The sequence below is a fragment of the Carassius auratus genome, chromosome 31 (genome assembly GCF_003368295.1).
Source record: "Carassius auratus strain Wakin chromosome 31, ASM336829v1, whole genome shotgun sequence".
Classification (NCBI taxonomy): Eukaryota; Metazoa; Chordata; class Actinopteri; order Cypriniformes; family Cyprinidae; genus Carassius; species Carassius auratus.
Genome location: NC_039273.1, coordinates 3483275 through 3508412, shown reverse-complemented (window position 1 = coordinate 3508412; position 25138 = coordinate 3483275). Strand labels below are relative to the sequence as shown.

General features: G+C 35.0%; 2 protein-coding genes across 3 annotated transcripts in view; both read left to right on the top strand.

Annotated features, from left to right (window-relative positions):
* Positions 1-279: 279 nt before the first annotated feature.
* On the top strand, positions 280-9840 carry LOC113051089 (R-spondin-2). Of its 2 annotated transcripts, XM_026214701.1 has the most exons (6): positions 280-569; positions 5011-5181; positions 5502-5639; positions 6232-6429; positions 9198-9294; positions 9443-9840. In XM_026214701.1, the coding sequence occupies exons 1-5, from the start codon at positions 464-466 to the stop codon at positions 9287-9289; spliced, it is 705 nt and encodes a 234-aa protein (XP_026070486.1). In that variant the 5' UTR covers positions 280-463; the 3' UTR covers positions 9290-9294; positions 9443-9840. The 2 variants fall into 2 exon arrangements, with proteins under 2 accessions (XP_026070486.1, XP_026070485.1); XM_026214700.1 differs by having other exon boundaries at positions 9198-9840.
* Positions 9841-23823: 13983 nt separating this feature from the next.
* LOC113050237 (angiopoietin-4-like) overlaps positions 23824-25138 on the top strand; it is a 34738-nt gene continuing 33423 nt past the window's right edge. Inside the window, exon 1 of the mRNA XM_026213022.1 lies at positions 23824-24138. Coding sequence (XP_026068807.1) covers positions 23824-24138 — 315 coding nt within the window. The remainder of the gene's footprint in view (positions 24139-25138) is intronic.

Below are 25138 nucleotides of genomic sequence, written 5' to 3'. Positions count from 1 at the left end.
CACCCCCCCCCCCCCTCCACCCCCACAGATCTTTAATGATACCCTCAACTTTATATAATAAAATAAACAACTCAGTCCTCAGAGCTCCGGAGAACAGGAAGGAGATCTGCACGATCCAGGGCACCACAACCACAGCAAACCAAAAAATCTGTATTCCACTGTCTTTGGAAAAATAAACCTCTTCTAAACCATCTAAATATGGAGGGATGAAATAGTTAGGCTAAGGATTGTGGGTTGACAAAAAGGTCAAGATTTGAGTTTAGCCTCAGGTATGTGATATTAAAGGTGGAATACACGCAAAATGAGATCCTGAAATGAGCACAATTACTCAACAGCTGAAAGGTTGGACAGATGTTTGTGGAGATCAGGTGATGTGGGCAGGGTGAGCATCAGGCTGTTAACCACGAGTTTCCATGAGACAGAGAGGAGGCTGTCTCTCTTTCTGAGGCAGTCTTTCAGGCAGATGTTACGGAACCTGTTGCTTGTCCAGATGCATTTGCAACTTTTGGCTCTCCTCTCCCTTGTTTGTCAGACACTTAATTTGACGTTAGCTGCAAGAAAACGAAGCGGTAAGAACTTTTTTTCTTTTTTTTATCTTTTGTGTTTCATGTCTGCTTATTAATTATAATGTTTTATTTTTTTGTTATTATTATTTTTCTTTTTTTGCAGAATACCTGACATTAAGAAAAGTACCAAATACTATAGTTTATGGATATGTACACTCAGCTAAAAGATACTAAAGTTATCACTGGAGAGGTACTTTTTCAAAAGGTACTAAAATATGCCATTTAGTTACTACTATGTACACTTTAGAGGTAAGTAAGGTCTAAAGGTGTACTTTTTTCAAAGGTACCATCCCAGTGACCTCTTTTGTATCTTTTTTTTTCTGAGAGTGTATCATGGTATTCTTTCGAGTATTTCTTTATGTGCTACCATGGTACTTTCAGTACATATACCAAAACCAAAATACTGCTTGTTTACATAAATGCAATGTATAGTTCCAACTCTCAAATCGGATTGGATGAGCCTGACTCAAAGCCATTTATTAAGCTGTTATTTATGTGAATATACAAAAAGAGTGTAGAGGTGTGTGATTATTAGCTGAATTCTATAATAATGTGAGGACTTATACATTACTTGGCAACCATTATATTTTAGCTTGCAAAGAGTTTTTTATTTAGATTTTTTAAATATCTGAATCAATGTGTATTTGGGGCTAAATGCCATTTGAGGAGTATAGTGATACTGTATAGATACAGAGGCAGTAGTGAGTTATAGTGCATATTTTTTCACCCTCTGGAAATAATTCGATACAGCAAGATGAAATGATGGAGCAGGACAGTTTCTGTTACTGGTGGTGTTTGTTGCAATTTAGTGCTGCTGTATCCTAGGCATTTTGTTTTTACAACAATTGAGGCTTCAGTTCTTCCTGCATGAAAACTTTGTCTCCAAAGGTTCATTTAGGGTTCATCCAGGGGATTAGTTGTATATAACTTGTGCTTGTGTGTGATTTTGGAATGACACTTTATCAAGTACTAGTAGTTGTATATAATGTCATATGTTTGTTATTATATTTTATAACAAATTAAATATGCTTTAAAACAGATGTTGACTCAGTGACGGAAACAGTGAAGTGTGAAACATTACATGCATAACTTTCCCAGAATGAGTAGTGTTACATTGAGTCTGAAAAATTGTATTAGAAAAAAATAATATTGTTTCTATCTAATATAGATTAACAGTTGTAAAGTCAACACATGTAATGTCTTATCCATGATGTATTCATGCGTATCATATACTATGTGCATATTTTACGCAGAACGAGACTGACATAAACCATTTGGTAATAAATCTTGATGCGCTGTGCCAAGATCAGTCTGTTTATTTACCACTGATTTTCTAGAATAGTCACAAAGCATCTAGTAAAACCACATATGCAAAGAAATTTGCATGGTGACAGTGGTGTCTCTCTTTATTTCCCTAATGAAGGACATGAAGATAAGAACCATCTGGCAGTTTCCTCCCATCTCCCCCCTGCAGACCCTCTCCAGTGACACAACACACACAGACAAGAGGCTTCAATCTCCAGTCTTTGGAATTAGTCAGATATACACATGCATGCACTCTATATATTAAGAACACATTTGTGAAAAGAAAAAGACTGAGAGAGAGAGTAAACAGTTATTTGGCAGATGCTTTTATACAGCTGAATTATTACAACAACCAGCTCATCATGGAGTAGTCCAGGGTTACATATTTTGATCAAGGGCACAGTGGTGATGGTTCATATCTCTTTTTTTGAAGGGATTGAACCAGTTACTTTATTTAAAGGCCCTGACCTTTATCCAATGGACCTCAGTTGTTGTTGTCCCTAATGGTTTTAAATGTGGACTTGATAGTTGTATAGAAGGTGGAACAAAACAAAAAGTAGCCATAAGCAAAATGCATATTTAGTAATATATTGTGTATTTTCAAAGTTTAAATGAAATATATATTTTGCATGCACCAGTTTTAAGATTTGTACATAACAAGTTATTTTGATTTTCCATGGGCCTAAACCTGATTAACCGTGCAATATACATACCCATGCAAATGCTGGGTGTTGCTACGTGGTTTCTAGGGTGTTCTGGGTGATTGCTAGGTGGCTGCTCAAGTCAGATGAGTCTCTCTGACATTCTGCTTTCTAAATATCATCCACCAGGAGGAATTCTTAATCAGAATCAGAATCAGAAAGAGTTTTATTGCCAAGTATGCTTGCGCATGCAAGGAATTTGTTTTAGTGACATAAGCTTCCAGTACACCGAGACAACAACACACAGGCCGAATAAATAAATAAATACACATATGTAAATATAAATAGACAAATATTGAAATATAAGTAAATTGTATGAACAGCTGTGCTATAGATTATAAAATGGAATAGAATAGAGTGAGATGCAGGGATGTACTGATCGAGGTGCTAACAAATAAATAATGTTATTGCACATTTTTTATTGCATAAAGTGGGGAACATTTAACTGTTCATGACGTAGATTGCCTGAGGGAAAAGACTGTTCTTGTGCATGACTGTGCTGGTATTTGTGGCTCTGAAGCGCCGGCAAGATGGCAAAAGTTCAAAAAGGGATGTATACAGTTCTTGAAGGGTGGGCAGGGGAGCACCGATAATCCTTTCAGCAGTCTGAACCGTTCTCTGTAATCTTCTGATGTCTGATTTTGTAGCTAAACCAAACCAGACAGTTACTGAAGTGCACAGGACAGACTCAATGACGGCTGAATAAAACGGTTTCAGAAGCTCACGTGGCAGGTTGAACTTTTCCTCAGCAGGCAAAGGAAGTACAACCTTTGTTGGGCTTTTTTAACGATAGAGTCAGTGTGATTGTCCCACTTCAGGTCCTGAGAGAGGCCTGGGTTTGACATCAATTTCCCATTCTCACTAGCTGTTGCATGTGACATGTATTTTGTCAGTTCACAGGAAATATTTGCTTTATTCAAATCCCTGAGAATTATTGGGTGCTCCATCTCTGTGACCTGATAAGCGAGTTTTGGCAAAACCAGACTCTCATGAGAATGAAAGAGTGAAACTCCCGCGGCGAATAGAACAGTTAATGAAGAGCTCTTCTAGATCAGGACAGCATCTTCTTTAACACAGTTACATCTGTACACCACCTTTCATTGATGTAAAAGCATGTCTTGCCGCCACCTGATTTCCCCGTTGATTCTGCGTCGCAATCTGCTCTAAACAGCTGAAAGCCAGCCAGATGGAGCACATTGTCTGGAATGGCGTCATTCAACCAGGTTTCCGTGAAACACAGAGCAGCAGAGTGTGAGAAATCCTTACCGGTAGGAGACTTTGTGGTATGTTCTGCCGAATGTTCATCAGTTCATCCCTGGTGAAACTGATTGAGTATGCAAAACAAAAAACAGGAAAAACAAACTAAAAGAACTGGAGAGCGAAGCACCTCGGCTGCCATGTGTGGCACCATCAGGACTATATTCTAGGGCAGGGATCTCCAACCCTGCTACTGGAGAGCAACCGTCCTACAGACTTCAGTTCCAACCCTGCTACAACCTGACTGTAATTATCAAGTAGCCCTGAACACCTTGATTTTACTGGTTCAGATGTTTTGATTAGGGTTGGAGCTCAAATCTGTAGGACTTCTGTGTGGGTTGCTCAAGTCAGGTTTCCCACAAATGCACCCTTCAATACACACCACTGTGCTCTATATTCATCTGTTAACTGGCACTACCTTCACAATCGGCTTAAAATTCACTGGTTCGCCTTCATTTACAAGACCCTTCTCGGCCACTCACCTCCTTGCTTAGGTCACCTGCTGCAGCCAAAGCCTGTCACATATAACACCCGGTCCTCACTTCATCTTCAACTAAGCATTCCCAAAACCAACTCTGCGTTAGGTCTTGCATCTTTTCAATCTGCTGCCGCTCACGACTGGAATGCTCTGCAAAACATAGATTGATGATGTTTGATGTTTTAAAACCTATTCATGTAATTTTCTAACCTGTATATATTTCTAAAGTTCTGTAATTATTTTAGCCCTACTTCCCTTTCCCTAATTGGTTATTCCACTTGTCAGGCCACCATTTTAAATAAGAACCTGTTCTTAATGACTTGCCTGTAAAAATAAAGGTAAAATAAAAGAAAAATAGATCAGTCTCTCTAAAATTTCTTCAATCCCAGGGGAATTCTTAAGTCTGATTGCATCATTTATCACAATTAATCATGATAATGCACACATCAAAATGTATATATGTACTGCATTGCTAAAATGCACACTATACTTTCTTGAGTTTAGTTAGGTGACAGAAAAAAGCCAGGTTCTTTTCAAGCAGTCAAAGTGATGACATACAGGTTCATAGCCTTTGTCATCTCAAAACCCTCAAATGTAGAAAGTGTAATGTGTCAGATAATGTGACTGCACTTAAATCCCAGTGTGCAGTCTTAGACACGCTCCCTTGCGAATGTTTGGTAATAATGATTTGAAATGTTTTCAGAGGACTGCAGCAGCTGTCTGGAGTGTTCGAAGGAAAACGGCTGCCTGCGCTGCTCTGAGCGCCTCTTCCTGTTCCTGAACAGAGATGGCATGAGTCACTACGGCTCTTGTCTTTATTCCTGCCCCTCCGGACACTTCGGCCTCCGAGGCAAAGATCTCAACCGCTGCATGAGTGAGTCCATCCGAGACAATAGTTAATATTAAACAAGTACACAATAATCATCATCTACATGTCCAAACCTCTTGTAAATGTTGTATTTCTTTATTATTATATTGTGTGTTTATTTCATATCTATTTCATATTAATACTTTATTTAACATTCTTGCTAATATTACTAAGTAACTCTTAATAATAATAATAATATAGTGTTTCAAAATATGTCCTTATTATTTAATATTTTTAGATCTTGATATCTTGAGAAAGCCTGGAACAATTCCACACACCTTATACTGTATATAACTAGAAATAATCCTCATAATTATTTCTCCCAGAATGCAAAGCTCCAGAGTGTGAGAGGTGCTTCAGCAAAGACTTCTGCACTAAGTGCAAGGGAGGACATCTGCTCTTCAAAGGCAAATGCTTCAAAAACTGTCCAGAGGGCACATTTCCACAGTCCACAGACTGTGTTGGTAAGTGCTTTACTCGTTGTCAGACCTTCTTTATGGGTAGATGCCATTAAACTCTCATTAGCATACTGAAAGAAACCTATCAGTCTTGTTTTATTTGGAACAATTATATCAAGATGTTTTCTCATGTAATGCAATGAAAAGCAGCAGATATAGTCTTGAGGAAAATTTCTGGTTGCATTTACCAGGGTATTTACATGCCATTAACTTCATGTTGTGCACAAACTTGACTTGCTGCCTCACACAGGAGCTTTGATTAAAAAATAAATAAAGTCAAGATTAAGTCAAGTTAAATCACATTTCTTTACTGTATCTAGTGCTTTATACAATACACACTGTTTCAAATCTATGGAAGCCAGTTTCTGCCACGGGATAAAAATAAATAAGCAGATAGATAGAGGTTAAAGAAAGGAATTTGTGATTATTTATCTTACAATTTAAAAGACAGAATCCAAGAATTGCAAGACTTTTATATTTTGCAATTATGCTTTATTACTTAGAATTATGAGGTTACAATTGTTTTTTTGTTTTCTATACAGAAAAAATAAAAAAGGTAATTGTGACTCTTTATCTCACTTATCTGTTTGTACTCCAGAAGGCTGTGTGTTCAGTAGCGTAGCTTTCTGGGGTGAGTGGAGCCCATGCCAGCACAACGGCCTGAGCTGTGGTGTCAGATGGGGGCAGCAGAGCAGGACCCGTGAGCTGTCCAGAAACACGCCTGAAGAAACAGACGCAGGCTGTTCACATCAGACTGAGCGCAGAAAGTGCAGGATTAAGAAGAGGTGTCCAAAAGGTGATTCATATTTTTAAGCCTCTTTATATCATCTTTCTTGTAGATGCTCACACAATTCTCACATTACATGAAACAAAGATTAAAAAAAAAATTGGGGAATTTGTGTTTTGTTTTCATTTGATGCTCTACTTGAAATCTCTTGTTTGTTGTCATTGGCAGATCAAATGTCTGGTGGCATTAAGAAAACGAAGCATGATATTTTCTCTGTCACCTTCAGTCACCCTGAATGGCAACCATGTGTGATGGAAACACTGCATGACAGCCATTTCTATCATTAGAATTTCCATTGCTGTCATTTTTAAGTGAGAAAATGCTTTAGAATGGTATACTAAGTACTGTTTTTGAGAGAATATGGGATGCAGTGGGTGCACAGTATGCACATTTTCTGCTTTCATGCACTATAAAGTACACTGTTGTATCCAACAACGCAATGCAATCATCTTGTTTTCTATATGGCAGGGAAAAAATAATTAATTGCAGCTGTTTCAACTGGACTAAAAAAAATAATAATAATAATAATAATTTTGTATTTATTTATTTCATTTTTATTTTTTAGAAATTAGTACCTTAATTCAGCAAGGATGCATTAAATTATTTAAAACAGCAGTAAAGACATTACAGTGTTACAGATTTCTGTTTCAAATGTTGTTCAAAATGTTCTATTCATCAAAAAAAAGAAAAAGAAAAGAGGAGTCATATTTATGAATTGTATATATTAATTATTTTGCATATTTCAATGATTTCCAAAAAATCATGTGACACTGAAGACTGGCATAATGATGCTGAAAATTCAGTTTTGGTCACAGGAATAAATTACATTTTAAAATATATTCACATAGAATAGTTCTTTAAAATTGTAATAATACAGTACTTCACAGTATGACAGATTTTTATCGTATTTCTGAACAGATAAATGTAGCTTTGGTGAGTATAAAATACTTCTTTCAAACACACACACACACACACACACACACACAGACAGATAAGAATTCAGACAGAAAAGACAGCTCAAAAATAGTACCAAAATATACTGTTACCATCCACATCAGATGTTCTCAATCAGTACCATTGTGGTTTGTCTCTGAAGCTGACACCTCAAAGATTCACATGTGGTGTGACCAATGAGAACCTGATGAATTAATTTAGTCCTAGGATGTCCTCTAGATCAACACAAGATCATTGCCTTTCTTCTCTAGTTTCCTTGTCTTCAAATGTAACCCTGAGAGCTAATGAAAGTCAGGCAGCACATCTCAGAATGGCTCACAGCTGAAGATTTTCCAGTGTTTTCTGTTTGGACCCTACACGTGACCCAAACTTACCTGCCCAAATCATAACACACAAACCTCTGATCTTAACATGGAGATCTATGTTGGTTCTAGGATTAGAGGGTAAGGCTAAAACAGATGACTGCAGGGCTGTAAATATCGTCTTTTAGTGCTTTGTGTGTGCGTAATCTGAGAAAACGAAGAAGTTAGGAAGCTTTAATCAAAGCATGTAAAAAGCAGGACAGAGAGTGAAAACAGATAAAAAAGATTGGAGAGATCCAAGAGGATAAAACAGGACAATTATGGAGAAAGTGGCATTCTTGCCAGACGGACAACTCCAGCCATAATATCTGTGTACTCCAGTTTTATTATGCTCTTATTATGTCATTTTTTAAAAAGACAAACATGTATTATGATTTGGCTTTAGCACACAAAAATGTTAAATAAATACTCAAACACCCACCCCTGCACACTGTTTGTTCAGCTTTTGCTCCAGAACTTTTTTTCTTCGGCTCTGTTCTTCGGATGACAGTATGTGCCACCCTGAAGCTCCTCTGTTGTTGATTTTGAATCTTAAAGTCAAACCAGACATGAACAATAACACAATATTCTCAGGTTATAAGCTGCATGACCATTGCATGACAGCGAGAAATTGACCACTAACGCAAAAAATAAACACTGGCTTTCCCCATGTAGAATTAAAACTAAGGCACTGAAAGTCAACAGCTCCTTTTACTTTTATAAAGAGCATAATTAAGTGTGTGTGTGTGTGTGCGTGTGTGTGTGTGCGTGTGTGTGTGTGTGTGTGTGTGTGTACTGGTGATCATATCAGATTTTTAATAAACTCTTTGTCCAAGGTATTCAGAAAACTTGAACTTTGAAAAACTTGAAAAAACAACCTTTTGAGATGGAATTGCCCAATTAAAATGTATTTTCTGAGACACTTCACATAACTAGTGACAAATTAATATTTCGAGACTTTATTTTAGACATTTTAAAATAGAAAAATAGAAAAATTTCAAAATAGAGCTAAATTAATCAATTTATTTAAACAGAATATTTAGATTAATCCACATTCCCAATTGAAGATGAGGATAGTCATCATGAATAATTTCCATTTTATACTTAATTTCCTTTAAAAGAAAAAAAAAAGCCATTTCAGTTGATTTTAATGGACAAAATCTGTGTTATTTCTGTCCAACCAAATTATACAAAAAAAAAAAAAAAAAAAAAAAAGCCTTTTTCTTTGACTTCAAAATGTTCAAAACAGAAAAAAAAGCAATGCATCATTACACAAAAACATCACAGCAGAATTTCAAGGTCAAGTTATGGTGTAATAAAAATATCTCTCTGGGTATAGATGTGACAGACATATTGAAGTGATCAAACTGAATTTTTTATGCTTTACATCCATAATAAAGAACATATATTTTTCACTGCCTAGATTTTATAACTTAAAGATGATTCACTTTCTTATACGGATTTACGGTTTTATCTTGACAGATAAAAGGCAAAATGAAAGGAGAGGAGGAAGAAGAAAGGCACAGAAAAGGCTAAAGCTCTTCGGGAACAGAACCATCACAGAACCTCCATAAAGAATGTAAAGTTCTGGAACTAAAGTCAGTTTTATTCTTTAGTAATATATATATATAGTATATAACAATATTTTTGTATAAATAATTGTTATATGGCTACTTTAAAAAAGTGTAACATATATCAAGATATTGCACATCCTTTTTTTAATGCAGATGTATTAAGTGACAAGTTGGAAGGGTTTCCCCCAACACTACCACATGACTTAAACCTCGGGTAAAGTGGGGTTTGACAAAGACGAGATCCATGTTGGACTAGGACACTGTACATTTCCTTCTGATGAATAACAGAAGAACAGCTTCATGTGGTTTGAGCTGTATCTTCACATCTTTCTGTGCATGCCTCGGCTGTTCTGTGCTTTCCAACCACAGACTCTCTTTATATTTGCACTTCTTCACAATAATTGTATTAGAGAAAATAGAGACACAGAATGATGTAAAATCGTGTAAAGAGAAGCCAAAAACATGACCTTGTACTCCATTTATTCAGTCTTGAACCGTGTAATTGGCTGTAGACAAGTCATGTGACCCAATGATTGGCACAGATTTATTCTTAAGAATAAATATTAATAAATATTTTTTGTACATGTACATTTCTAAGTTAACCTGCTTAAAGTGCGCAAACTTGGTCTAAACTGCTTAAATTAAAGTATAATATTGCATTATTTTCTTAGAGCCTCAACTCTACCATTAAACTCTTTTTTTCTCTTTTGAAAACTGAAATGTTCTACAACATGCTGCTTTTGATTTGGGAAGGATGAGAATGAGCTGATATCAATGTGATTTATTTGCACTTTCCTCCGCAGTATTCTCTCAGGCAGCTGAAATGTATTTACTGGAAAAATCACAGTTTTGCTCGCTAAAGCAATTACACCCAAAGGAATGTTGACTTTTTTCCTAGAGTTTCTGAAAATGATACAGATAAGAAAGAGATTATATATATATTTCAAATATGATTTGAAAATAAAAGCTTAGGGATTTGCCATCACATGACAAACAAGAAAACAATAAATAAATTAATTCCGATATTTGTTGCAGCTTTACAGGGATATAGAGTTTATTTTTTTGTAAGTATATTCTCTTTACAAAAATTCAGATATTGCATACTCTGTTTGTATACAGCTTTTTGTACGTTGTTTATATTCAGTTGTTTAAATATATATATATATATATATATATATATATATATATATATATATATATATATATATATATATATATATATATATATATATATATATATATATATATATATATATATATATAAGAACAAATTAATATCATATAATGCATATTAAAAACAAACCAACAGATGTGAACGTTTTTTTTTTCTTCCAAATTAACATAAAATCTCTCCCTGTTTACTGTTAAAACATGACCTGCTATAGGGTCACAAAAGGTCGATATGTATTTCCTCTGCAGTTATACTGTTCAGTAATGTTCAATAGCTTTTAGAAATCAAAACACATGTGTCCAGAGAGAAACATATATTTTTTAAATGAAAAATATTCACTGGAGTAAAAATTGTTAACTAATGCTTAATTAAAGTGTAAACTAACCCCGCCCTCCCATAATACATGTTTATAACGATAAGTGTGTTTGTTTCAGGCAGTTTCTAAATATTTTCTAGTAATTTTATTTTCCCAAATCAACCAGGTTACTGTCGTTTTGAAAGAAAGTATTTCACTTTCTTTTTAAGCATTACACTAGATTTGAATAAAATAGACCTGTTTTCAGGGCATATGCAGTCTCAGTGAAATGCTTTTTGATGATTAAATGATTAAAATAACCATTACAGTACCAGCCTCTGCACTTGTTCCATATTCAGCCACTAGATGGAAATGTTCATCTTTATTTCTTATTATCTGTGTGGTGTGGTGTTGTCTCTGTGTATTGGTAGCTTCTGTCACCACAACAAATTCCTTGTGTGAGCAAACAACAAACTTGGCAATAAAGCTATTTCTGATCCTGATTCTGATTACAGTCAAGTTAAGTAATGAGAAGGTACTATGCAAGTAACAGTAATTGAGGGAAACAATTTATGAATTGGTTGCTCAGATTTCCCAGAAAGTATCCAGATATACATTCACATATAAACATTTCATATAGATGATGAAAACATTGTATTTTAAAATTTTTGTGGAAATCATGATAATTTTTTAAAGGATTCTTTGATGAATAGAAAATACAGATCTTTTCTGCCATATTTAGTCAGTTAAATGCACTCATACTGCTCAATAAAATTACTATTCTATTTTTTTTTTTATGTTCCCCAAACGTTTTGAGTCACAGTTTCCAAAAAACACTATGCAGTAAATAATTATCAACATTGCTAAAAATAAGAAAGGTTTCATGAGCAGCAAATCAGCATATTAAAATGATTTCATGTGACATTTAATGATACTGAAAATAGAAAAAAAAGTTACTTTAGATTGTAATAAAATGTCTCCTTGTAAATAAATGCAGACTTGTAGAGCATAAAAGACTATTTCAAAAACATTAAACAAATCCTAAAGAACATTAATTATATATATAGAAAACATTTAAGCCTCACCCAGATTTATGTAGCCTTATGACAAATGTGTACAATATAAATTGTGAAGTATAAATAGAGATAACATACAACCTTGGCATGTAGAAGATTGAGCAAATGCATGCACATACACAGGCAATAATGCAAAGCCTCTATTTGACTATGGGAACATAGACATTCACTAATTATTATCATTTGCTCACCCTTGTGTTGCTTTAAGGGCAACATTCTAGAAAATGTTTTCCCAGTGTCAAAATGCAAAGTGCGAAACAACCCCTCTGGGACATTGTCAGCTTTGACCTGAACAGACATCAATTGTTTGCTGCCCTGTTTTGGGGGTTAGGACGTTTTGGTGTGCTTGTTTATGTTTGTGTGCACATGTGAAAGAGAATGCTGTGGACAGCGTTCATGAAACAATTGTGCTGTAGTCTTTAAATTACTTCTCTCTAGGGAGCAGTGCTCTTAGCTGCAGGAAGTTTGCAACTCAGAGGACGATTAATGAGGGACACTGCACAGACCCCAGACCCTTAGAAACTGACTGTTGCCTCCTTTAACCTTGCATGCTCTTTCTTCTCTGAAGAGACTGAAGTAGATTGAGTATCTGTGTTTATGCTGATGTGAAGCTGACACTTTATTGGTAGTCATTTAGCATTAGACATTCTTGACATATATTGTTGTGCATTTTTTAAATGAACTGTTATTATTTTCTAAAGATGTTCAAAGATTTTCAAAGATTAAACAACATTTTTGAGACTGTTTGTGAAAGTCGAAAATCGCATAAATATAATAAAAATAAATCAAACTTTAAAGGGATAGTTTCTGGAAATGTACTCCCTCTCAGGCCATCCAAGATGCAGACAGGTTTGTTTCATCATCTGAGCAGATTTTAAATTTAGCATTAGATCACTGGGAAGAATTTTATAAACTTGTTAAAAAATCTAAACCTAAAAGTCATAAATCCTGTTCTGACTATTATTAATTCGTTATTGTCAGTAGGATATGTCCCCAAAAACCTTCAAACTGGCTGTTATTAAGCCTCTCATCAAAAAACATAAAACTTGACCCCAAATAGTTAATTACAGACCGATCTTGAATCTCCCTTTTCTTTCCAAGATACTAGAAAAGGTAGTATCCTCACAATTATATTCCTAATATAATATATTCTATATTCCTAATATAATATATTCTATATTCCTAATAATAAAATGGTATAGGTGAGGATTTCCAGTCAGGATTTAGACCGTATCATAGTATTGAGTGCTCTCCTTAGAGTTAAAAATTACCTACTCTTATCATCTGATCGTGGTTGCATCTCTCTATTGGTGCTATTGGATCTTAGTGCTGCACTGAAAAAAAATTTTCATTCAACCAATTAAAAAAATTTAGGGTAATGGTTCACATCTATATTTTATTACTTGTACCAATTAAAAATAAATAACTTTCTCTAAACAATATTTTCTCTGTCTATGAAAACTATTTAGTAAAACCTGATAGAAAGTATATTTTTCTTGTTGATGAAAGTAAATTAATTTAAATTCTATTTTTGATCTAAACAAAAAGATATAGATTTAATTAAAACAAACTTTCTCATTTAAGAAATATTAGAATAATTTAGTTTTCTCAATCAAATATATAAAGATTCAATTAAACAATTGTTTTAAATTTAAGAAATATGTATTAGAAATATTTAACTTTATCCAATCCAACAGATATAGATTTAATTTATCTTAATAGAATAGTTAATAGAAATTTACTTTTATACAAATAAAAACATTAATTTAATAAAACATGATTCCCATTAAGAAACATCATTAATAGCATCTGATACAAATCTAATCCACAAAGATTTTCAATACATAATTTTATTAACATTTTACATATCCGTAACTTGCTACTAAAGTGTCAGATTTTTAACATTCTTCTGAGTTTGACATTTTCAGATTTTTTTAAACATTTTTTAACATTTAGTAGCTGGCAAACATTGACATTTTCTTAAATCTGTGGAATTCGACAAGCATTGAATAAGGATTTTTTTTTTTTTCCCCATCAGAAATCTTTTTTTTTTTATGATGCAACAAATAATATCCAACGGCCAAAAAAAAAAAAAAAAGTTTGAAACAACGCAAGTATGGAGTTGTTGCGTACACCGTCATAATACAATGTAAACTTAAATAAATTGGCAGCATTTAGAACAGCTGATTGCCAAGGCTTGACAGATTATACTACTAAAAATACTGAACCAACTGCCGAACCATAGCCAGCTACTCAAACACAAAATGAATCGCAGGGTAAACATTTGCAGGGATGTGTGGGAACCCTGAATTAAGATCAGGTGGCTGGTCGTCGCTTTTTTTGTTTAATACGCATGCGCAGGCATGCTCGAAATTGTACATTCATCCAAACAAATATTTTTCCGTTGAGCACTTAATGAAAAATATTTATATTCAACAATGTTTTGAACGAAAAAAATATTATTTGAAAAATGAAACAAATAATTGTAAACTAAATTGAAAGACAAATTATTAATTAGATGAGGTACTGCTTGAAAACTTTTTTTCAGTGTGCGTTCGACACTATTGATCACAATATTCTTTTGAATAGACTAGAAAACTTTGTTGGCATTAATGGAAGTACATTAGCATGGTTTAAATTGTACTTATATGACCGCCATCAATTCGTAGCACTGAATGAAGAGGTATCATATCGATCGCAAGTGCAGTATGCAGTACCTCAAGGCTCAGTACTAGGGCCATTACTCTTCATGCTTTACATAGAAGATATCATCAGGAAACACAGTGTTTTCTTTCACTGTTATGCTGATGATACTCAGCTCTATATTTCTTTGTGGCCTGACGAAACCCCAATTTCAAAAACCAATGGAATGCATAGTTGATATGAAAAACTGGTGTTAATTATAGGACCTAAAAATTCTGCATGTAATAACCTATAACGCCTGCATGTAATAACCTATAATCTAAGACTTGATGGCTGCTCTGTCAGTTCTTCGTCATCAGTTAGGAATCTAGGTGTGCTTTTTGATAGCAATCTTTCCTTAGAAAGCCACGTTTCTAGCATTTGTAAAACTGACCAGATGGTGGATCAGCACCTACTGTAGAAAGGACCTATACATCCCTGAAAGACAGCGGAGACCACAGGAACCAGTTGAGTCCTCTGCACAATGGGACTTTGCTGCAGCCTGGAATTGAACTGCTGGTTTCGTCTGGTCAGAGGAGAACTGGCCACCCAACTGAGCCTGGTTTCTCCCAAGGTTCTTTCTCCATTCTGTCACAGATGACGTTTTGATTCATTGCAGCTGTCGCCTCTGGCTTGCTTAGTTGGGGACACTTCATTTACAGTGATATCACTGACTTGATTGCAAATTATTGCACAGATTCTATTCAAACTGAACTTGTCTGCATGATGATATCACTGAATTCAATGATAAACTGCCTTTAACTTTCATTTTGCTTTATTGACACACTGTTTTCCTAATTGATGTTATTCAGTTGCTTTGACACAATCTGTTTTGTTTAAAGCGCTATATAAATAAAGGTGACTTGACTTGACTCACCAGTGAATGGGTGCCGTCTGAATGAGAGAAAAACATCTGATAAAAACATCGCAATAATCCACAAGGAATCCACACTACTCCAGTCCATCAGTTAACATCTTGTGAAGTGAAAAGCTGCATGTTTGTAAGAAAAACAAATCCATCATCAAGGCGTTTTAGTTTTAAATCGTTGCTTCTGGCCAAAACACAAGTCCATAATAATGCTTCCTCCAGTGCAAAAAGTCCATCTTCTATTGATATTAACATTGGATTTATATATGTTTCGTCACTGTCCTGATAGAGCAAGAGCAAAATAAATATGAACAAACTAAACAAATCCCTCCCTGGTGTTTTGTGAGCTGGAACTGGGAATTACTTCAGTTACATTTAAATTGTCATCACACATCCACTTGAGTGAAATATTCATCTAAATGTACAATTATACTTGTATAAATATACAGTCCTCAAATATTAATCTTACTATTTATGCAAGCTATTTTACATCCTCTGTTGTCCAGCTGATCTTATATTCTGTTATGCAAATAGTATGCCATTTTGTTCATTTGTTTTGTATGATACTGTTGATAGTATAATGAAAATATGATACGAACATGACATTCTTTTTGAATCACGTATTGACTGGTAGTCACATTTTTCTTGTTAATTACCTTATCCTATTTTTCTCTGAAGTCTATTTATAGTGTTTGTCAAGCTTCCTTGGAACAGAAAAAGTTCTAATGTAGTTTTCCTGACCATTTAAGAGCCTCTTTTTGACTTATAGCATTAAAAATATGTTTATGAACATGCAAATTACATGCGTAACAGTGATTACTAAGAGTTTTTTTTTTTTTCCTAACAGGAAAATTTCACACACACACACAAAATATATGAATATATTCATGTAATGATATCTAAAACTGAATCATCAATAAAAATGTAATCCATAAAAAAAAATAAAAAATAAATAAAAAAATAAGATCAAGGCTTTTTTATTTTATTTTTTTAGTTTCAATAAATTGTGCTTTGGGGCTGGAACATTTTCAGTTCTACATTATGTTTTATTTTAATGTCTTTTACCTCAAAAGAAACCCTCAAAAAGAGCTTTTACCCCACTTCAAATACTGAGATGATTTTGGATGTTTTATTTATGATCACATGCAAAAGCAATTGCCATCTATGCTGAATATCAGAAAAAATCTTGGCTAATTAAAACAGCCAACAGACACATTTTCTCATACATCTAAGCATAGACATTGAAATGCTGCTCCACTTGCACAATTTAATCACAGCTGAACATAAGATGTGAGATATTAAACATGTCCTGCCATTCCTGGACACTTTTATCTCAGATGTTGATTACTATGACACATTCATGGTTTTCAGATCAACAGAACACTGTAAGTGTAGCTTTTCCACATAAAATAAATGATTTGCTGAATGATATATTAAAGGACATATAGCATGTACAACATCACATTTAAATTGCTGATGGAGTGCACTCCTCCAGATAAGATTGATTGCTTTCTTGTTGAAACTGTTTATATTTTCTCTCTTGGTATATGTAGAAGGTCATTCCTTAAACCTTAAACACATTTCTCGCTGGCTCACTTTTTGAGATTGCAAATCTGGTCCATGTTGCCAGCTCCAGTGGTCACTCCAAAGGAAATAAAGCTTGTAGGGAATGTGTTTACGAGTGGTTTTGATTTCGTAGAAACTGACTCAAATCTTGTAAGAAAAACAGAGATAAGATAGGATTTACGCTGACCTTAAACAGCCAGAAATCCAAATGGCAACACTCGACAAAAAGTTAAAATACCCGGCCTTAATTTGTTTAAGAGGACCTGATGGAATCGCAACAGTGTGATGTTGATTGTTGCCTTTCGAAAGATAATTCCGATTCACAGTCAAGTACCAACTGCTTGATAAAACAACACCAGAGGCTTATATAAACAGAATAATCAAAATGAGTTATTAATAAGACAAGCCTGAGGTCGCGATTAAATTTCAGTGTATTTATGTTGTCATGGGAACTGAGCGCTGTGTTTATGTGAAGACTCTAAAATTGTCAGCCACGATGGCCATTTGCTCACAACCTTCTGAAGTTGCCCCTTTAAAAACGTCCAACTTTTGCCAGAGACCAAGATGTCAAGGCTAGAGCTCATGGTCAATGCTATTCTTACTACCATGAAAAAAAACCTTTAGATGAAAATATACAATATGAAATATGAAAATCTAAATGAAAACCAGATTTCTTGGGAATAATGTTTCCAGAGCTTTCAATTTTACTTTCTGTCTGGTTAGACTTCAATCGCTTCAACTAACACAAATCAGTTCCAGTGACACTGGTTTAGGGGGAAATTAGGGGTTTGATAATCATTCAGATAATTTATGAACTTTACAATTTTCTCACATGTATCATGCTGTTTGGCAACCTTGAAAAATTATTTTCAAGGACAAGAAAACACAACAATGTCTAAAGTTTTACCATAAAGTTTCTCTTGTATTTCATATCTCACCTTATAAGTTGTCACATATCATCATTTGTGGAAAACCTGCCCAAAACAGACCTTACTGCAAAACCACTGAGCCCCTAAACACATTTTTGGTCAAAACCAAAGCTAAGGCTTCCCCAGGAGTATTTGAGCGCTGTAGATCACATACATGATTAAATAAATGATTGAAAACACGTTCTAGCACTCTGGCTGCAATCATCACCTTGACTTGCTTGGACCTATGGGCTGAGGATAATGATTAAAAAGCAATCCAAAGCAATTAGCCATATAACTACTCGGTTTCAAAATACATCAACCAGTTTGTCAAGATTTCATCATATCTGAATAATTGGGCCAAATAGCGTCCAGTTGATTGAACTTTCTGAGAACTGAGATATGCATCAGGGTATTGGGTGAATGATTGTTAGGGTTTTCTGTTGGCAATGAAATTGGACTTGCATAATGATCACAAGGTAGAGTTCAGCTTTTAGACATTTTTACACATTTCGGGATCATCTTACCTAAATGTTTTATGGTTTACAGCTGTTCATTAACTGCCAAATATTAATGTGTTTATATTCAGAATGCATGAAGATGCATCACCTTAGACTTGACCTGATGATTTCAGGCTCATTGGTTTTCAAGTTTTTAGAAAAAAACTGGGATCACATGGATTTCAGAAGTATTTGAACATAGTGCACAAGCCAGATGGACCTGCTTTTTTATTAGTATTGTGTTGCTTTTGTCCTTTCAGAGTTTGAAAGACTGGTATGGAAATAGTCACATGGGTTTTTAACCCATGCACATTTCAATTTCAGAGTGGTGTGGATTATTTTGATGTTTGTATTATTTTATTTATTTTATTTTTATTATTTGGAATTCTCATTCTGACGGCACCCATTCACTGCAGAGGATCCACTGGTGAACAAGTGATATAATGCTAAATTTATCCAAACTGTTCCCATGAAGAAACAAACTCATCTACATTTTGGATGTCCTGAGAGTTGAGTACATTTTCAGCCAATTTTCATTTTTGGGTTAACTCTTGCTTTCATTTATTTATTGAGCACTATAATTCTAGCAATTCAATAAGATCTCTTTTTAAAGCCTGCTCAGCGAAATATAAGTTTCTGTCAGCCTAATGAAGTCCTTTATAAGGTATTTAATGCACTTCAATCATAAACGCTACCGAATCATCACATCGGGGAAGTGAATTAATCATCCTTATCATCACACTCCGACAGGCCAAACTGAGAAGTTGTCATACTGTTCTGATGGTTTTATTTATGTAAGGCTTCAAGAGTGAGCGTGTGTATGTTTGTGCAGGTGGAGAACATTACTGAGAGAGTGAGGCATATGAGGCACTTGACCTAATCTTTGAAAATGAGAGTGAACAAGAATGAAAAAGAAAGCACGGATTGCCAAAAATAATTTTAATTATGGTTTATACATCCATATTGTTTTCAGTTCATCTAATCTTACAGATATAAATGCTGTCTAGATAAATCTTCACACATTTGATCTCTCAAATAGAGATTTTTATGTAGGAGAAATTGCCAGTATGTAAGCAAATATCTACTTCAAATTTCACCATTTATCACCTTTGGAGTCCAACTACAAAAACTTGTGAGCAAATGTTTCTGACAGATGGTGGCAATTTAAGGAATTTCTCAAACGGTTTAGCTGTATATTTGTGAGTTAATTCCTTTGAAACCAGTATAACTACAACAAACCTTGCACATGCATGCATGACCTAAATGTCATATGTGCCTTAGAAACACTGTTGTATTTCAACAAAGCATGCTTTGATTCAACAGAGGCTGAAAGAGTGAAATTAACCTTTAGGATAATTAACTATTATCATCATCTGGACTATAAACAATGTCGTAACTTGAAACCATGAACACATGCATGATAAATCAGCGGTTTACTGATAAATTGTGCAGCCAATTTCTAGTTGGAAGATGGCGGTCCCTTTAGGCATGATAAGAGCTTGCAGTGTTAATACTGCAGTGTCCGACGTCAGACCAAAAAAACATAACATAACATTTCCCCCAACAATTTACCTTGGGTGGGAGTAGTTTTGGTCATGCCTCAAAGTATACTTTGTAGCAGGCCTATGTGTGCCATTCAGAATTGAATTTAGGATGTATTTTTAATAATAATAATAATTATATATAATTATTATTAAAATAATTTTATATTTATTTTATTATTATTATTATTATTATTATTAAAAATACATTCTAAATTCAATACATTTTCTTTATTTTATATGGCACCTTAAAAGAGGGCTTCTCAAAATACTTATACAGTGAAATGGGGGAAATCAATAAATAAAAATGCAATTAAATTAAATTAAATTAAATTAAATTAAATTAAATTAAATTAAATTAAATTAAATTAAATTAAATTAAAAGCTTTGATATCTAATTTTTTATTAATTAATTTAATCTAAGATACTTAAATTCCAATTTAGAATACAAATCAATGTGAGGTAAAATTAAAATAGAATTAAATGAAATCAGTATAATTTGTATGTGTAGTTTTTAACACATAGAACCGAAAAACTATTAAAATAAACATCAGATCTAATATTAAATTAAATTTGAAATTAAATTACATTGTTCAAATTTAGAATACAAATCAATGTGAAGTAAAATTAAAATAGAATGGAATTATTTTAAATTCATATTAATGTGAGTGTATTTTTTAAATAATAATAATAATAATACATTTTTTCATACTAATAGATCATATTAGGTATTTCTTACATAAATGATTAAAAATCAAAGACCTTAGCAATATAATAAGCAATATTTAAAATTGATGTCCAACCTTTATAAGGAACTTTAGATTAAAATGGCAGAGGAACATCCGTGAAAGTGGATTACATCACCATCTGACCAAAGCTGCAGGGCAAGAGGTCCTCAGTCACCAGAGATGCTAACCAATCACAATACGATCAATGTCTGAAAAAACTAATTTGAGTACAGTATGCATTTAAACTTTTATCTCATTCTTGACCTGTACATCATCCATTTTAATTGACTTACTGAATATATTTTCTGGGTGTGAAACCATAGTATGATTCCACAAAGTCAGGTCTCTATGATTCATTTACGTCTTACATAACCGTTCCCGTAAATCGCAAACTCAAAACTGTAATCCCTACAGCCTGAGGGATGACAAAAGGACAACACTGGACCTGTCCAGAAAGATTCACCTTGAGTGAATTTTCAAGGTAGATGATTTATGACATGAAGCTGTTTTCTCTCCCCTGCTCATTTCTGGTCTGGATTAGGCTTTTGTTGTTGTTGTTGTTGTTTTAAACAAAAATTCTACATTAGGTAACTAAATCCAGCAGCCCTGACTGAATCAGGGCAACCACCACTGCTATGCTAATAAACTCTGCTGTTATATTATATAATGTGACATTTCTTGTTTAAAGGTACAATTTGTAAGATATTTGCAGTAAAATATCCAAAAACCACTAGGCTAGTGTTATAGATTTTGTCCAGCTGATTACTAACGATATCTAAGTAGATGTTTTCATCTACTTGTAAATCATGAGAAAATTCCCATTCTAAACAGTGACACGGGGCAGTGCAGTCGCCTGTCAATGACGTTAGTTACAATTTGTTACGGCCTTTACTGACGTAGAAAGCACATGACAACAGTGTCGCGGACAAATGCAGAAGTAGTGTCTAGCGTCCAGCAAACCACTAGCTTGCTTCAAGCAGTTCCTTATTTATTTCTTCTTGCACCTTTGCACCTTTTCATCCACCTATGGTGGATTGTGTTACTCATTTATGGAACATAATTATTGTTTTCCATCTGTCGCTGGCTCTGTCGACAAGGACAGCTTCCATAAACGGAAAGAGTGAGGATCAATATCGGTGTTGCGTTTTCTAGATGGAGGGAGATTCACGACAAACTTCAACTAGAAAGAGATGCCGATCTCGCTTGTGTTTTACTCGACCGGTGAGTTGTTTCGATTCGTATCTTTACAGAAAACATATGCTATTATAACAATCAACAAGATTCGTATTATGGGGCATACACTCCAATCACGGGGCATAGTCTGATCGCGTCTTTGCATCGACTTTGTATGTAATCTACTCACGCAAATCATTGAACTCGCGTTTGCTATGTATGCCCAATTATTGTGTTTGAATGTGCACGAGTGTATATATTTGTTGAACAAGTTATCATTTTCATATCGTCTGATTGATGGCTGTCAGCGGTTGGGTAAAAGACAATAAATCCCATCATTCCACACTCCTTCTTAGCGTCATCAAACCACGCGATTGTTATTGTTTTGGTAATGCGCCCTCTAGTGGCAGGTCCTACAACTTGTACCTTTGAAGAAGTGGGCAGCTCACAAAAAACATCAAGATTTTAGGATAAAGCTCTATAAAAATAATAGTAAATTAATTTTTACATGCAAAATAGTATGTTTCATATCATATAAAAATGCATGGATAAAAATTTGTAATTTTCAAATAGTGCTGTTTTACCTGGTGTATGTTTTACTACATGACACTGCATGTTAACTGCACAGTTTACTCCTATTAAACTATGTAAATTTTCATTAGACATTCAAATGTAGTCAATCCATTGCAATATCAAAGGGTCAGGATTACATAGATGCTGGAAGTGGTGAAAACCCTGATCCATACCAAGAGCTATGTCAGTCCTGCCAAGCACTTAACACAAAACTGAGTTGGAGGTTCAATAAAACACAGCTACCCTTGAGTGGAGGAGAGCTATGCACAATGTGTGAAAACAAACATCGGATCAATCCGGCTGTGATATTCCCAAAGGAAAGGTGAATAGCTATGTGTAAAGTTTCACCTTCAGAAAGAAGGCCCTTAAGTTTGGGTAATTGTGAGGAGCATTCTGGCACTGACTCCCTCTGTCGAGTGTTTCCCATGAGAATGATTTCATTTGGGGCAAAGAGTTACTCTTTTTGACCTCCACTATCCCCAAGAGCACAGCCTCACTGCAAACTGAACCAAAATAAGAAATATGTAAAAATAAACAAGTGGGTAAGGGGCATAGTGCATTAAAAAGTCTCATGAAAAGTAACATTAATCTGAAGCATGAAATGAGCCTGCAAAAGCTTATCTGTATGCTAAAAATAGAGTCACTTAAACTATATTTTTGCCCATCTATCTATCTATTTAAAGTTTTTATCTATTCAAACTATGTATCTTTTAAAAATAACAGTTACTGTAAATTTTTTACTTAAAATCAAATTCCGAATTAGAATTAGAATTCTCAAGTCATTCTCAGTCCATTTTTCAATGGTCCACAACCCTTTTATTACCTAAGAGAGAATTATGTGGAGAATTTTTCATTAATGAGCTAAATCTGACCCATAATCGATTTCAGAACAGCCTTGAATGGGGAGATGAAACTCTCTCTCCTCCAGGCTTCGGGGGTGAGAAATGCTACAGAGGAGACGAGAGACAGAACGTGTGTTAATAGACCTCCCTCAACCTCCCCCCGATCCTCCACACACTCCCTCGCTCCCAGATAAGAGAGCAGAACTCTCTCGCTCCGGTCATTTCACACACTGCTCTGGGATAGGAAGGAAAGTTCTCCTCTTTTGTTTACTTTTCTCTCATGTTAAGAGCATACAGATTGGGAGACTCATTTAAAAGGGCTGTCTCCGCTTCTCCTTGAATTCTTTCTTAGCCGTCTTATCTGTCTGTGAGAGTGTGTTGTGGTTACTCAAGGCTCAGTGCCTCAGTGCCTGTTGCCATTTCTTCAGGGGAGCCTCGTGAAAACCAGGAACTTCTCCAGCATCAGAGGTTCTTGCAATCCAACTGTAAAGAGAAAAGAGTCCAAAAAGCCTCTTCATCTCAGCCATGTGTTCCTTCATCAAAAGAGTTTGAACTACTGAGTTGGCACTTTCTCTTGACTGCAGGGGGCCTTTGCTTTTGCTCCTGCTGCCATGAGGTTTGCCAGAAGCGGTTGGCAATTGGCACTGCTGCTGGCGTCCGTTGGCCTGGTGAGTTCTGGAAACGGGAACGGTCAAGGGAGACGTGGGGGAGGCGAAAGGCGGAAGAAGCTTCACCGCGTGCAGCACGGTCAATGCAGCTACACCTTCATCCTTCCGGAGATGGAGAGCTGTCAGGGTGGAACGGAGCAGATGAGCGGGACCAGCATGGTTCAGAGGGACTCCCCGCCGGCCGATGGCGAGTGGTCCAATCAGAAGCTGCAGCATCTGGAGTCGGCCATGGAAAACAACACACAGTGGCTGCAGAAGGTGAGAATGACCTCATAATGAGACACAGGTGACTGGCATCATTAGATCTTTCATTTCCTCAAACCTGGCAGTATTTAAGTAGAGGTGTAATGCAGGCTCCAAGTCATGTCAGGAATTTTCTACTTTCCAAGTCTGGGAGAATGCAGATTTAAAAAATCAGAGGCAATTGAACTGTATTGTAATTAAGTTTCAATTGTTAATGTTGATGGTGCATTTTAGTTTGTACACAATTTAGATTAGAGAATAAGAGGGACAGCTTGCCAGAAAATACTCCGCATTTACTATAGCTGGTTCCCATCATTCTCGCAATATAATATTAAATGTTAGATAATTTATAAATTCCTCACATAAAGCACATATTTTGGGGCACTAGCAATATTTTATTTGAAGCTGGGCTGCAATGCTGTCTTCAAGTCGTGTTGGGAATAATTGTATTTATGAGTGGTAAACACAATTTTTAAACCCCAATTTTCCAAGTCTGAGGCAAATCACAGAGCAAGCAACTGATATTTATCATAATTAAGTTAAAACTGTTAATGTTGATGGTGGAATTTAGTTTGTTCACAGTTTAGTGTACTAATGATGAAAAATAGTGGAAAAGCTTGTCAGATAATACTGCTCATTTAGCTGGTTTATGAGGCAACAGGCTTGTGCAACAAAACTACACTTCCTATCGTTCTCGCATGTACACACTATGATTATACTCACCTAATGCACTTTGATGCAGTAGCATCCAAAATGATTTGTCTTTGAGAAAGAGGGAAAATAAATATGACGTTGACCGATATTCTAAACATTTTCAGACCTTGAACACTAATTATGACTTTTAAACTCATAATTAAGAACTTACCAGGAGGACTTGAAAGCAACCTGAAAACTGCACTGGTGCATTGTGATCTGACAATGAATTTCATTGCATCAGAATAACAAAATGAAATGTATTCTGCATTCATTTCCTATCCAAAATACAATTATTAGCCTATAATGTATTGTGTAAAAT